The sequence below is a fragment of the Macaca nemestrina genome, chromosome 4 (assembly GCF_043159975.1).
Source record: "Macaca nemestrina isolate mMacNem1 chromosome 4, mMacNem.hap1, whole genome shotgun sequence".
NCBI lineage: Eukaryota > Metazoa > Chordata > Mammalia > Primates > Cercopithecidae > Macaca > Macaca nemestrina.
This window is the reverse complement of record NC_092128.1, coordinates 78,184,106-78,200,132: the sequence shown is the minus strand read 5'-3', so window position 1 is coordinate 78,200,132 and position 16,027 is coordinate 78,184,106. Positions and strand designations below refer to the sequence as shown.

The window sequence follows — 16,027 nt, the reverse complement described above, 5'->3', positions numbered from 1 at the left end:
TCCCAGAAAAACTCAGCAACGTCAAAGCCCGAGGTCTTCAACCCTGGCTGCCCAGTAGAATCACCCGGACTTTAAGGAATTCTGAGCAGACTGTAACTCTACATATGATTGGTAAAACAGTAAAGTGTCTAGCAGATTACATAAGGGAATATTTTCTTGATCATGGGCGAGGCAAAGATTACTTGCACAGCAGAAAGTGCTAACCAAAAGGGAAACAGATTGAGAAACTTAACATTAACATTAAAAACTTTTTAATCAAGAGACATCTAGTAAAAAGCAACCCATGATGTGGGAGACAATAGTGACCAGCACATTCATCAAAGAACAGAGTAAGGGGCTTGGAGCTGCTGTAGCCATCTTGCCACCAGAAAGGGGCAGCTGGTCTGAAGATGAGGCGTGCACACAAAGAATAAGATCCCGGGCCATCTTTAGAACCTTAAATCAAGATATGCCCAAAGTCAGTCCAACCCACGGACTGTTTGGTTATATGTGTCAACAGACACCCTTTTTCATTTAAGCCAGGATTAGCTAGATTTTCTGTCACTTTCTTCATAAATAATCGCAAACAATACTCAGTTCAGACCCACTCACACTTTAATTCTCAACTCTCTGGGCACATTAACAAGCTCTTTTTTGGTCAATTCACCAGGTGTAAATCCACATGTCCTCAAGTCTGATTTCATGATAACTCCAAACTGGGGTGGTTACTTGCCTGATCTTACACAGAAAAGGCTATGTTCATTTTCCAACAATCATCTTTACCCTTTGGAGTCTGACTTCACACTATGCCTAGTTGTAGCATTCACTCTGATATCACTTCATAGTCCTTTCTTTCTGATTAAGTCTTCTTGATTTCTTGAGTCCCCCTCTCCCAGGGCTCAGAGCTCTAACAAACACTACTTATTCCAAGCAATGTGGTTCACTTGTTTATTCACATGTTCACCTAAAACATTTATTTAGTGATAAGTGTGTATCAGTCCACATATTTATAACTATCACCATATCTTGTAAAATAATCCCTTGAGCTTTCAAATAATCATTAAAACTTCTAAAATTCTACCTTCTTAACTTTTACGTTTAAATAGCTCATAGGAGTCTGCCTTGCACTAGTGGCACTGGAATGCTAACATTATATACACACTTAGCCAGCATGTTTTTGGTAGTCATTGCTTAATTTTAAAAATGGTTTCTTAACTTGTAACCACTTGGATTTTTTTTTTAATCTTAAATTTTTCTGCAAAACTCTCCTTGACTTTTAATGTGCTTGGAAACCATTTTGGAGTGTCTTTGCCAATACAAAAGCCTTTTCTTTAAGCCTGGCATAGGCTGGACTGTAGTGAGTGGCATAAAGAGGAAGCACACTTTTTTGCACACTGATTTTTTAAAAAGTGCCACCAGATGTGAAAGAGAAAATTTAGACTCTGAATTCTGAAATTCAATCTAGCAAGAAAGAAGCAACAAATTCTTAAGGCATAGTATACTTCAGCTATCTACCATAACACCATTTCCTCTTGTAAATGAGCTCTTGATTAGAGAGAGTCTGCATCATTTTTTACTACAGTTAACAAGGTTCATATTACTTCAGTGAGTGCTATTGGGAAGGAAAAATGGGGTGTCTTTAAAAGGAACTGGTAGTGGTCAAATAAACGAGACACTAAACAAGACCTTAAATTTTGCACATGGAAAGTCTCTGCTTTACTAAATAACATTTCTGATGGATTTTTTGAAGAATAAAATATTCGTGTCTAATCCCCACATTACAGATTAATAGCTGTCCAACACAGCCTGAACTGAGCAAAATAGCAGTGAGAAAACAGATCAAGGCAGGCATTCGATGTGGAGTGAAGACTTGGAATTTAATTTTGAGATAGATCTGAAGCCGCTGGAGGGTTGTGAACAAAGGAGTGACATGATCTCACTTATACCTAAATCAAAAAGAATTACCCCAGCAGCTGTATGAAAAAAGACTATCAAAACAGAAGAGAATATTATACTGCTAATAACTAAATGAAATAAATCTGTAAGTTGCTGTGAAAAGATGTGCAATCATACGGTTAAGTCGAAAAACTAAGAGGCAGAGTATGATCCTGTTTGTGGAAAAAAAATATGTATATACACAGACACACCACATGTACATATACTGTAGTGATATCCTTTGGATTTTAGAAAATTTACAGCTGAAGAAAATAAATCCACATACCCAAGTTGTTTTAAATATACTTAGAGGTTTTCCAACAATGGAATTATTCATTTTAAATGTAAACTGAATTAAAATTAAACATTAATGAAATGAAAATTAAAAAATCACTACATTTGTTACATTTCAAGTTCTCCATAGCTACATGTGGCTGGTTAGTGCACACCTTACCGAGCAAAGCGGATCTAAACAACTGTAAAACATACATAAGGAAAGCTACTCATCTGACAAGGGATTAATAACCAGAACATATAAGCATTTCAAACAACTCTGTAGGAAATAAAACTAATAACCTGATTTTAAAATGGGCAAACAATTTGATTAGACATTTCTCAAAAGAAGACATGCAAATGACAAACAGCCACATAAAAAGGTGCTCAACATCACTGATCATCAGAGAAATGCAAACAAAAATTACAATAAGATATCATGTCACCTGAGTTAAAATGACTTATATTCACAAGACAGGCAATTACAAATGCTAGAGAGGAAGTGAAGAAAAGGGAACCCCTGTACACTGGTTTTGTTTTGTTGTTTTTTTTTTCTTTTTTGAGATGGAGTCTCGCTCTTGTCGCCCAGGCTGGAGTGCAATGGCATGATCTTGGCTCACTGCAACCTCCGCCTACCAGGTTCAAGTTATTCTCTTGCCCCAGCCTCTTGAGTAGTTGTGATTACAGGCGCCCACCACCACACCCGGCTAATTTTTTTGTATTTTTAGTAAAGACAGGGTGTCACCATGTTGGTCAGGCTGGTCTCGAACTCCTGACCTCAGGTGATCCACCCATCTCAGCCTCCCAAAATGCTGGGATTACAGGAATGAGCCACCACACCAGGCCCGTACACTGTTGGTGGGAATGTGAATTAGTATAACCACTATGGAGAACCATTTGCAGGTACCTCAAAAAACTAAAAATAGAGCTACCATATGATCCAACAATCTGACTGCTGGGTATATACTCAAAGGAAAGAAAATCAGTATATTGAAGAGATATCTGCACTCCCATGTTTGTTATAGCACTGTTCACAAGAGCCAAGATTTAGAAGCAACCTAAGCACCCATCAACAGATGAACAGATAAAGAAAACGTGGTATTTTTACACAATGGAATACGATTCAGCCATAAAAAAGAATGACATCCAGTTATTTGTGACAACATGGATAGAACTGGAAGTCATTATGTTAAGTGAAATAAGCCGGCATAGAAAGACACACATCGCATGCTCTCACTTATTCGTGGCATCTCAAAAACAAAACAATTGAACTTATGGAAATAGAGAGTAGAAGAATCGTTACCAGAGGCAAGGAAGAGTAGTGGGGAGTTGGGGGTATTGATGGGGATGGTTAATGGGTACCAAAAATAATAGAATGAATATGACCAAGTATTTGACAACACAACAGAGTGACTATAGTGAACAATAATTTAATTGTAAATTTTAAAATAACTAAAGAGTAGAATTGAATTGTTTGTAACACAAAGGATAAATGCTTGAGAGGATGGATACCCCATTTTCCGTGATGTGATTATTACACAATGTGTGCCTGTATCAAAATATCTCAGGTACTCTATAAATATATACATCCACTATGTACCCACAAAAATTAAAATAAATAAAAACATGATGTTACAACAATTTTTAAAAAATACATAAGGAAGGTTATTTTCTTCTTGGGCTTACAAATGAGGGTGGAGGAGGGGTCTTTTACTTCTCACTTTATGCCTTCTGGAATATGTATGCTACATAATAAATATATTTTTTCATGCTTGAAACCATTAACTACAGACCAGGGTGGATCCAGGTGGTAGGGTATCTGAACCTTATGCAACTTTTCTAGACCTTTCACAGGAAAAGAATACAAAATTATGAATACAAAATTAGAAGAGAGAGTGGAAGTATATATAGAACAGAAAAATTACACATTTTAAATAGCTGAAAATAAACATCATGAAATTCAGAAAAATACCATCCTGTTTTTATTTCTCCAACAAACCTCTATAATGCTTTTTTCTAAAAGTTTTGATTATGCATATTTTGACAAATGACAATTTTAAAATACAATTTTCCACATATAAAATTAAAAAACAATTTGGTATCTCTTCTAATTATGCTATAAAAAGAATTTTGAGAAGTATGTGTTGAGGAAAGCTTCTTTCACTTCACAACTCATGTCAGGTTTTTAGGATCATTGTAAAATTTGGGAAAACTTTCATAAAACTTTTTTCATTTATGAGTTGCAAAATTTCAGGGTATTTCAAAGTTTGTTATGTGGCAACTAATCTATATACTCTGAATTGAAGATACTCATTAATTATAAAGCTCATTATAGTTACAAATTATCACATTTTATGTTGTCTTTCTCTATATGTATTTTGTGGTTAAATCAGAAAGAAACTTAAGTGTTTCCCCAGTGTATTCATATGATTCACTTTTTTGTATTAACTAAGTTTTCAAGTAGTCTATCAAGCCTATTTATTATCTCTATTAGAAACTTTTCAATGAATTACTGCTTTTGTTATAATCTATTTTTTACAACATGCTATTTGATATTGAATAATTTCTACTTATTTCATTATTCATCTTTGTTGCTTTAGTTTTATGTTCCATTATCTAAATTATCTCAGTTCTTTAATAAATAAGTGCAAAAATGAGAAAATAATTAACCCTATGTGCCTAAATTAGGAGTCTATAATTTCTCACTTGTCTTATTGAAATGTTTCAAAATATCTTTTAAACTATAGTTTAAAGCTGTATATTCTCAACTCAATTTTCCTTTAGCCAGATCTGATAAATGCCTGTGATCATTCCAAAGCAATCCCATGTAAGGAAATGTGATAGAAGGACGGTCAGAGTAGAAAAAAGATAGCAGTCTTAACTAATAATGCTTAAATACCTTTAAATTCTTCAAATTTTGCAAAACGATATGATCACGTGAACACATTGCTAGAGGTCCTTGCAGAGCCTTGGAGGAGGTCTGTGCAAGTCAGAGGTCCTGAAACCTAAATCCCAGTAAATTTGCTCCTGGTAAATTTGCCTCTGATTACAGGCAAACATAGCAGTTAGAAGATCCAACTAAAGCCAAAGGTCATTGGCTCAAGCCCAGGAGGAGTTGGGTGTTTGTTCCCACCTGTCCCTCCACCCTCATATATAACATTCAATTTCAGGGTGTCATATACTTATAGGAAGGGTTAGTGCAAAGTCTAATTTACTTTCCCTGACTTTTCTACATTGCAAAACTAGAATTGCTTACATTCCTCATTTTTGCCAAAATTGAGATTCACAAAGGTTGAAATCTTAGTTAACCAAAATCTCTAACTTACCAGAAATTTCTTCAGTTTCAATTTCACCAATCCATTGTTTCCATTGGCACATCTAGTCTCTCTCTCTCTACAATTCTTGAAACTTTAGCCCTATTTTAACATACCAACTCTAAAAGTTTTATTTGCCCCACACATTCATTAAAATTATCTCTCATTTATAAAATATGGGCTAAAATCATGATATATTTACTTGGGGAGAGAAATATTCATTGACAGAGCTCAATACTGTACTTCATAAGCTGAAGTAATGTAACTAGTGGTATAACACAGGAAACAATAATGACAGCATTATATTCACATTGCTCAGCTACATACACAAAGAGAAGCCTGCATAATATCAAATGGATAAATAAAGCAGAAGTCTCAACTGGTTTTTAACACAGTTAAAGTTAGTTTTCAGTTTCTCTTTACAATTCATCCTGTATTTTTAATGTAGGGAATTTCAAGGTATTATGGGGGTCATTACTTCTTATTAAATATTTTATTGATACTGTTTGCTATCTCTGTTTACTCTTTCCTACTTTTAAATCCAGCAATAGGATTAGAACAATTATTGCTTTCACCAAATTCACCAAATTCTGAAATATCTGAAAAATACATACAGTTAAGAGCACTCTGCAGCCAAACTGACTGGATTTATATCTCAGCTCCGCTATGTTCTAGCTGTATGATTTTAAGCGAGTTACTTAACCTCTCTGTGTCTCATTTATCTTATTTGTAAAATGGGGATAAAATAGTGCCTACCTCATAGGTATACTGGTGAGGATTACATGAATTCATGTTTGTAACTACTTAGAACAGTGCCTTACACACAGCAGTGTTGTATACGTGTTTGTTAAATATAAGAAAAATATGTAACCATGTATAATATAAAATGGGCATTCATTAAAGAAGCTATAATCAAGAAATCAGGTAACTATTCTAATTTGAGCGGAGTTTTACTATTTTCTATCGAGTACTGTATATTTCAAACTGCCAAAGATAATCAGTTCAAATTTAAAAGCACAAACACATTTCTGGGCCGAATAAACAATTTGTACATTATCAATACCATATCTATCTCTGATCATGAGGAAGTCAAAGACTGACAAGCAGCTTAGTAGAGCCTGATGTATGTGAAATGGACTCCAGTTGGGCAGCTTTAAGGAAGTTATTTAATTTTTTGGAAACTCTGTTTCCAGATTTGGGCAAATGGGTATAAATACTACCTAAACTTCTTAAGATATTACTTCAAATTACATTACATAAGACATATATAAAGAGCTAGTATGTAGTAGAAGATATTTAATATAAGTTATTATAATTGCAATTGACCATAATTCTATTTTGCTAATATTCCTCTTTATATATTACACCATACATTATAGACCACGGCCTCTCACCATTCTAGCAGTATAATTAAGAATATTTATCTTCCCTATTCACTTTTGTTAAGATGTCAAACATAATCAATGTCTGACCTTGTCTTGGACTGAGACTTAATAACATTGGTGAAAGAGATCCTTCATGGATATTTATGAATGCAAATGTGACACATAATGTCCTTTCATTAGTAGTTACTTACATTATTAAAAGTTTTACAGAACTTAGATAAACTATCCTGGAAAATAATAATCTTATCTTAGATGTTTTCTGTGTAATAAATGTTTCAATTTATAGCACCTTTTATGAGAACATACAAAAATCTCAATATATGCTATTTTATAAATCTTTTCATCATATCTCCATATTAGATCACAGCAAATATTAATGCCCAGTTTTATTTTAGAAAAATATGAGAGTAAAGATTTATGACTTGCCTTCCTAAGCATGCCAAGAGGGGAATTCACATAATTTCTCACTTTTCTGAAGGAAGCCTTTGCCACCAGTACTGAGAACGCTATAAAATTAAGTACTGGAAGCTAAAATTGCTAAATATTCTATAAGCCATGAAAAAAATGCTTACCCACTCCCATTCCTGGAAAATGCATTAACTAATGTTCCTCAAATATTTTTCCTTGGATTAGGCAGAAACAGTTCAAACCCAGAGAAGACACATAGCTTTCACATGGAATATTGGCTATTAAAGTGTGCACTGCTGGAAAGTAATTAAACCACACTGTACCCTCACTTAGGTGAGATTATAAAAACCTAGAAAAGAGTCCTTCAAGGAAAATGTGTCAAAACCATGTAAATTAATTTAGCACATCAAATTTCACTCTATTTATTGTGAAATTGTTGCGGTTATTTTAACATTTAAAATAAGTAACTGATAAATTGAATTTGTTTTGGAATCCCCCACAAATTTTTCCTCAGATCTATTATAAAACACCAATACCAAGTATGGAAAGGCTCATGCTAGAAAATGTAAAAACATTATTAAGGGAAATTTTTTTTAAGCAAATACAGAAATCAGTGCAATGCGATCACACTGATCTGGGTGAAGAAGAGCCCAGAGTAAAAGAAAATCATGTGTAATAGGATATCTCTAGTACAGCCAGAAGAAGAGGGATATAAGAGGGAGTTAGGAGTGTGAGAAGTTTGACAGTTCTTAGACTTACTGATGACCCTGCCTGGTTCCAGGCTGATAGAGCTAAATCCTAAAGTATCCGTCTGATAAATATTACATTATTTCCCCCAAATTTTTGCTCCTAAAAATAAAAGAATTTTTTTAAATTTTTGTATATACAAATACATATATACACATATACTTATATGTCTATAAATGTACTTCTAACCCCCAAAGAACAACATGATAGATCATATTTTAACAGGAATGAAGGTAATAGATGGGAATTTTGTAAATGTGTAAATCAGCATTATGATTATATCATTAATATTAATGTATCAGCACAGAAAAATGTTGATAACCTTGCTGTAAATGTAAATCTAAGCCAAAAATAAGTCCTTCCTCACTTGCTCCCCTCAAAACATTACAGCAGCTCTAACAATAAGACCATTGATTAATTTATATTCCAATCTGGGAATGGTTATCTAGGTCTGTGGCAGCAGCAGATTTCAAAATATCACTGTTAGTCTATCATATTTATAGAAATCTTTATTTTACAAATGTGTATCGAATGTATATGTTATAATCTATGGAATATAATTTGGTTTGAGGAATTATTATAATTTTATGACATAAACAATTACATAATAAAAAGTAAATAATAAAACATATAACTTTATAAAATACAACATAGGCCAGGTGTGGTGGCTCACGCCTGTAATCCCAGCACTTTGGGAGGCGGGCAGATCATGAGGTCAAGAGATCAAGACCATCCTGGCCAACATGGTGAAACCCTGACTCCACTAAAAATACAAAAAAAAAAAAAATTAGCTGGGTGTGGTGGCAAGCGCTTGTAGCCCCAGTTACTCAGGAGGCTGAGGCAGGAGAATCGTTTGAACCCGGGAGGTAGAGGTTGCAGTGAGCCGAGATCATGCCACTGCACACCAACCTGACCACAGACGAGACTCCGTCTCAAAAAACAAAACAAAACAAGAAACATATAACATATAATCATAAAACATATACTTCATTAGATGATTATGCATTGTTTTCCTACTTTTTTGGTTCAGAAATGTCACATCATCTAATAATTCAATGATTTAGATTTAATTTCTATACATTTTCCCCAAAACACAGGCAAAACTTTCTTTTCCTTTAAGGAAAATTATTTGTTAAACTGCAAATAATGAAGACTAAGTTCTCCATTAAATGGAGAAATAAGGCAACCTAGCAAGTAACAATGATTTCCCATTTCCTGAAACCCTGACCTAGTGGGCTCAGTGCAAGAGATGAAAGGACCAGAAACCTCCATCTCTGTTCCATTTTGAGTTACTCCTCTGGCAGCCTTCTTGGCAGCTTCAATTGCCTAAAATGTTTATTGTTTCTTGGAAAAAATATATTTCATAATTACTAAGTGTCACGGTAACCTAAGATTTGACACTTTCCGACTGGCACTGTAATGGAAAGAGAGCCATCCTCTACTACTCTGTGACCTTGACCAAGTCACTGCATATCTTTGAGCCTTGGTTTTCCTCATCCATGAACCAAGATGAAAACATTTGCCCTGCCTTGTTCTAGGGATTTCTGAAAGGATCAAATAAAGTAGCACTTTGAAATATTCTATGATATAGCAAGTGTTAAACAAATGAGGTGCCATTAATAGTTGTAAGAATAATACTGATTACCTAATTAAATTAAATATACTTAACTATAGTGGGGCCTTCTGAAACTCTCTCACTTAAATAACTTCTATTCTCCTGTAGCAACTCCAAAACAATACTAGGATTTATTCCTTCCCTATTATTTAGGGAAAAGTCTTCATGGCCTAATGGCTAAAGTATCTCATTACTATTTCTCACCATGCGCTTGAAGGCTACTTTGCCTACTTAACAATAAACATCATTTCTAATTAGAGGTATGAAGTACCTAAAATAAACATGGCAATAACTTCCAGTAACAATTCACATACACACACACACACACACACACATACACACACACACAAACATGCACTCCACTTAAAAGAAATATAAACATTTTTTTTAAATCTCTTAAATCTATAGGGCCTTAATACCTGAAGATAGCAATAAGAAAGAGGATTGTATGTGTAAACTCTGCCAAAGCCAACAATAAGACATTCTCAAGTTGTGTTTGAAATTCTTTAAACAAGGTGGCCTTTTTAGCGAATTAAGATAAAGGTGTGAAACATTTGAGGGACAGGGCATTTGGCTGGCATTCTGCCACATTCTGCACCAGATAATTTTAGTTGCTGCTATTTGTCTCGTATGTTTTTTATTCTTCCTCTAGGGAAGTCAAAGCCTTTTCACTTGCAGGCAAATTTTACTGTAGCTCTGGTAACTACTTTACAAGGTGATAAGCATTCACAAGAGGCTTTTATTAGGCCAGTAGCTAAGGCAAAAACTACATGTACATATTTAAGCAACATGTGTGAAATGAAAGACTTTAAACATATATGAGTTCCAGGTTAGCAACTAAAACTGCTTATCTAATGAAAAGGCTGGGGATAAGAGGAAGGAGCATTTTTAAATAGTCTAAAATGCAATTATAAAATTGTATATTTTATTTGCCTTCAACTCAACATATCAGGTTGTTTAATTACCTATATCATTTCCTGCATTTGCTAACCCATTGCTCTATTTTGCCCATTTGCCCAAAGTGCTTCCCTCTATCATTTTCTCAACTGACTTTGCAAAGTTAGAACAGTACACTGTGCTTTTACCATGCTTCTTCTACTCAGCTGCACACACAGTGCGCCAAAGAAGTAAATAGTACAAACTCTATGGTGCATGCAAACTACGAGAGCAACTAAGCATTTAAATATGAGAATATAAACTAAGACACAAGGTTTAACAGTACTACACTAATTGAAGAGGAAAAAAAGACAATCAGAAAGGCACCAGTCAGCTGGCTGAGTGTGGTGCCACACACCTGTAGTCCTAGCTACTCTGGGGGCTGAGGTGGGAGGATCTCTTGAGCCCAGAAGTTTGAGGGTGTAGTGAGCCATGAGAAGGTAGGTCTTGGTCCCAGACAGACCTGGATAAGGAAAGAGAAAAGAAACAGCCCAGGAAAAGACAAGAATAAGGAACCAATGTAAACTTCCAGGGCCCAGAGAGACTGAGCAAAGAGCTCCAATGATGGGCAATGGAAAGGAAATGAGGGGAAACAGACCATTTGTCATTGTACTAGACTACTTTTTACAGACCATGAAGTATAATATAATCAGTGATATTCGAGTCTCTTTCTATAATCTGCAAGTTAATATCATAAATCTAACAAAATAAACTCTCCTTGGTTTATAAAGACACAGTGATTTTCCTGATAACTCAACTTTCCCTGATCTGTTCGCTCAACTATAAGCTTACTGAGAATGATTTCCATCTTATATTTATTCCCAAAAGTTGGTCACAGTGTCTAGTATATTAGCAGATAACAAAATAAATGCTTCCTTAATTCTACAGCACAGAGCCAAGGGGTACGAAATGGACTTGGCCAGCACAGAAGCCTTTCTCAGTTTATCACTGATAGGCACATCCCATAAGGAGGTCAGAGTTTCCCAAAATAAAGTCATGATATAATTAGAAATCAGAGAGAAGCAACAGTAGAATCTCAAAAAGAAAGTACAGCTGACCCTTGAACAACACAGGTTTGAACTGCAGGAGTCCACTATACATGTATTTTCTTCCCCCTCTGCCACTCCTGAGACAGCAAGACCAACCTCCCCTCCTCCTCCTCCTCTTCACCCTACTCACAGTGAAGATGACAAGAATGAAGACCTTTGTGATGATTCACTTCCACTTAATGAATAGGAAGTATAGTTCCTCTTCCCTATGTTTTTCTTAATAACATCTTTTTTCCCCTAGCTTGCTTTATTGTAAGAATACAGTATATAAAACACATACCATACAAACTATGTGTTAATAGACTGTTTACGTTATCAGTAAGACTTCCAGTCAACAGTAGGCTATTAGTAGTTTAAGTTTTGGGGGAGTCAAAACTTATACACAGATTTCTTACTGTGCACGGGGGTCAGTGCCACTAACTCCCATGTTGTAAGGTGTCAACTGTATTACGAAAAGACAACCTACAGAATGGGAAAAAAAATTTGCAAATCATATATATCTGATGAAAGGCTTATATCTAGACTATATAAAGAACTCTTACCATTCAATAATAAAAAGACAAATAATATGACTTAAAAATAAAATATCTGAATAGACATTTATCCAGTGAAAAGATACAAACGGCCAATAAGCACATGAAAATATGCTCAACATCATTTGCCATCAGGTAAATGTAAATCAAAACCACAATGAGATACTACATCACACTCACTAGGATGACTATAATTTAAAAAAAACCAACAACAGTAACAATTAGTGTTACCAGGACGTGGAGAAATGAGAACCCTTGTACACAGCTGGTAAGACTATGAAATGGAGCAAATCCCTTTGAAAAACTGTGTGGCAGTTCCTCGAATGGTTAAACATAGGACTGCCACATAACCTAGCAATTCTACTACTAGGTATACACTCAATGAAATGAAAATACATGTTTACACAAAATCCTGTTCACAAATGTTCACAGCAGCATTATTCATAATATCCAAAAAGCAAACACAACATAAATGTCCATCAATCGATGAATAGATAAATAAAATGTGGGATAGTCATACAATAGGATATTATTCAACAATAAAAATGAATGAAGTAATGATATCTGCTCCAACATAGAGAAGTCTTGAAAACATAAAATAAGCCAGTCACAAAACCTACCTATTTTAAAATTTCATTTATATGAAACACCCAGAGTAGGCAAATCTATAGAGATAGAAAGTAGATTCCTGAGTGACTTGGGCTAGGGGAAGGAGGATTTGGGGGAAATAGTGAGTAACTGCTAATGGATACAGAGGTTTCTTTTGGGGTGATGAAAATGTTCTAAAATTAACTATGGTAATGGTTGTACAATTGTGTGGATATGTTAAAAGCCATTGAATCATAAACTTTAGGTTAATGCTATGGTATATGAATTATATCTCAATAAAGATTTTATTTTAAAAATAGTTTCTCTGGGGTGATGGAAAAGCTTTAGAAATAGACAGTGGTGATGGTTTCACAACATCATAAATATAATTAACACCACTAAATTGTACAGTTGTAAATGGTTAAAACGGAAAATTTTGTTATATATATTTTAACACAATATTTTTTAAAGAGAATGGAAAATATATATGTATATGTATAATATACACATATATGTATATTAGCTTACTTTCCCCTGCTTTAATAATGAATGAATTCTTTCTCCAATAGACTCACTTTGTCCAGAGTAGGAAAATCTCACATCTAAAACGTTTAATAAGCCCAAACATACATAAGGGGAAAGTATTAACATGACTTTGGGAAATTTATTGAAACAAATCAATCAGTTAAAAAATCTGTAAACGATATCAAAACATCTTTAAACACTACTGAACATTCTGTTTTCAATGTTATAATTTATAAATTTGATATCTGTAGTTCTTTAACCGGCCTTAACACTGTTTTTGACAAATGATGTTTGTTAATTGTTTTGCTATTTCATGTTGTGAGGAAATTAATTGACTGTTACAATTCAGGTTTTAACAAATTGCATTTGTACTATCCTTTGCTAATTATGCTGTGCTTAGATTTTGCATAACAATTCACACGACATTTAATCTCCTACTTTAATTTCAAAGCAACTTATTTGTAAGTATGTAAATGTATATACACTTCATCCTGCACCACCAGACCAAAACTGATTGTGTTGTTTCTAAACCAATTTTAGACACATACTTACACAGAAATTCACACTCATGTGAATAAAGTAAAAGTAACATTTAAATACACACCACCTTCTTCGGGTTTCAATAGGAATGTAAATACATATATACACATAGAGGCCAAACAAAACGTAGTGCATGGAGTGTAAAATGCATGTGCTTTACAATAAATATTTCTACACAAATATTTTCTAATACACTTAAAATTATTACCTTAACATGATTATATTTTGAACATATAGTACTTTGATGGGATTTAAAGCAAGTCTATTGTGACAGAACAGTAAATATTCTACCACAGTTCCATTTTATACAAAATAAAGCATCAATATCAGAAACTGGAAAAATTAAAATGTCAAACAATAGTACCTTTCTCATCAATCAAGCTGATTTTAGAGAAATAAATACAGAATTTCAAATCTTTGATTATTCAAATTTACTTTATTTTTAGTTGACAATCATGAGAAATCACTTGAAAATTCTGGTTCTTTTAGGCTCATTACAAAACAGTGTTAATCTTTTAATCCTTCTAGAAATTGTCCTGACCCTTTTCACAAGATGGCGCCTAAAGCGAAGAAGGAAGCTCCTGCCCCTCCTACAGCTGAAGCCAAAGCGAAGGCTTTGAAGGCCAAGAAGGCAGTGTTGAAAGATGTCCACACTCACCAAAAAAAAAAAATTCCGTACCTCACCCACCTTCCAGCAGCCCAAGACACTGCAACTCCGGAAGCAGCCCAAATAGCCTCCGAAGAGCGCCCCCAGGAGAAACAAGCTTAACCACTATACTATCATCAAGTTTCCGCTGACCACTGAGTTGGCCATGAGAAGACAGAAGATAACAACACACTTGTATTCATTGTGGATGTTAAAGCCAACAAGAACCAGATCACAGTCTGTGAAGGAGCTCTATGACACTGATGTAGTCAAGGTCAACACCTGATTCGGCCTGATGGAGAGAAGGCCTATATTCAACTGGCTCCTGATTACGATGCTTTGGATGTTGCCAAAAAAAATTGGGATCATCTAAACTGAGTCCAGCTAGCTAATTCTAAATATATGTGTATCTTTTCACCAGAAAAAAGAAAAGGAAGGGAGAAAGGAAGGGAGGGAGGAAGGGAGGGAGGGAGCGCGGAAGGAAGGAAGGAAGGAAGGAAGGAAGGAAGGAAGGAAGGGAGGGAGGGAGGGAGGGAGGCAGGGAGGGAGGGAGGGAGGGAATTGTCCCTAATCCAAGTCACCACCATCTCTCACCTGGATTACTTTTTTTTGCTTTAGGGCACTTCCTACCCTTTCTCCCTTCCAGCTACCAATGAGGTCTTTTAAAAAACCCAAACATGCCAGCGCGGTGGCTCACACCTGTAATCCCAGTACTTTGGGAGGCTAAAGTGGGCGGATCACCTGAGGTCAGGAGTTCAAGACCAGCCTGACCAATATGGAGGAACCCTATCTCTACTAAAAATACAACATTAGGCGTGGTGGTGCATGCTTGTAATCCCAGCTACTCCGGAGGCTGAGGCAGGAGAATCGCTTGAACACAGGAGTGGGAGGTTGCAGTGAGCCAAGATCCTACCATTGCACTCGAGTGTGGGTGAGAGTGAGACTTCGTCTCAAAAAAGAAAAGAAAAGAAAAGAAAAGAAAAAAAACCCAAACATAACCTCTGCTTAAAAATCCTTCAATAATTTCCCATTGTGCTTTAAAACAAGATTCAAACTACCAAGCCTTGTATGCTCTGACCTCGTCACTCCTTGAATCTTCATCCCGTTTTTTGCTCCCCTCTCTACTTTGTGGTAGGTACTAGTCCTCTTTCAGTTCTTCTCCTAATCCCAAACTGTTTCTGCCTCAGGGCTTTTGCACGTATTAGATCCTCCACTTGGAACACTTTCTTCCACTCCTTACCTAGATAACTCTGACTCACACTTCAGGTTTTAGCTCAAATATCACTTCCTTTGAGAGGCCTCCCTAACGTCTCATATTAAATTAGTTCTCTCTTGTAATCCTTCTATAGCATCCTTTTCTTTCTTTCATATCACTCATTGCTGTAAGTAAATATGTATGCAGGTGTATATGTATGTGTATGTATGTAGGTATATATGTACATATATGTATGTGTATGTGTGTATATATATATGATGTTTGTTAACTGCTTTGATATTTCATGCTTTGAGGAAGCTATTACAATTAAGGTTTTCAAAATTGCATTTCTACTATCC

At 35.2% G+C, this 16,027-nt stretch overlaps 1 protein-coding gene across 9 annotated transcripts in view; it reads right to left on the bottom strand.

Annotated features, from left to right (window-relative positions):
• LOC105475570 (UBAP1-MVB12-associated (UMA) domain containing 1) overlaps nt 1-16,027 on the bottom strand; it is a 308,802-nt gene that overhangs the window by 193,984 nt on the left and 98,791 nt on the right. Inside the window, exon 3 of one of the 9 annotated variants that reach the window (XM_071094873.1) lies at nt 10,951-11,055. The exons of the other annotated variants lie outside the window; for them this stretch is intronic. Coding sequence (XP_070950974.1) covers nt 10,951-11,055 — 105 coding nt within the window. The remainder of the gene's footprint in view (nt 1-10,950; nt 11,056-16,027) is intronic. 9 annotated transcript variants of the gene reach the window in all.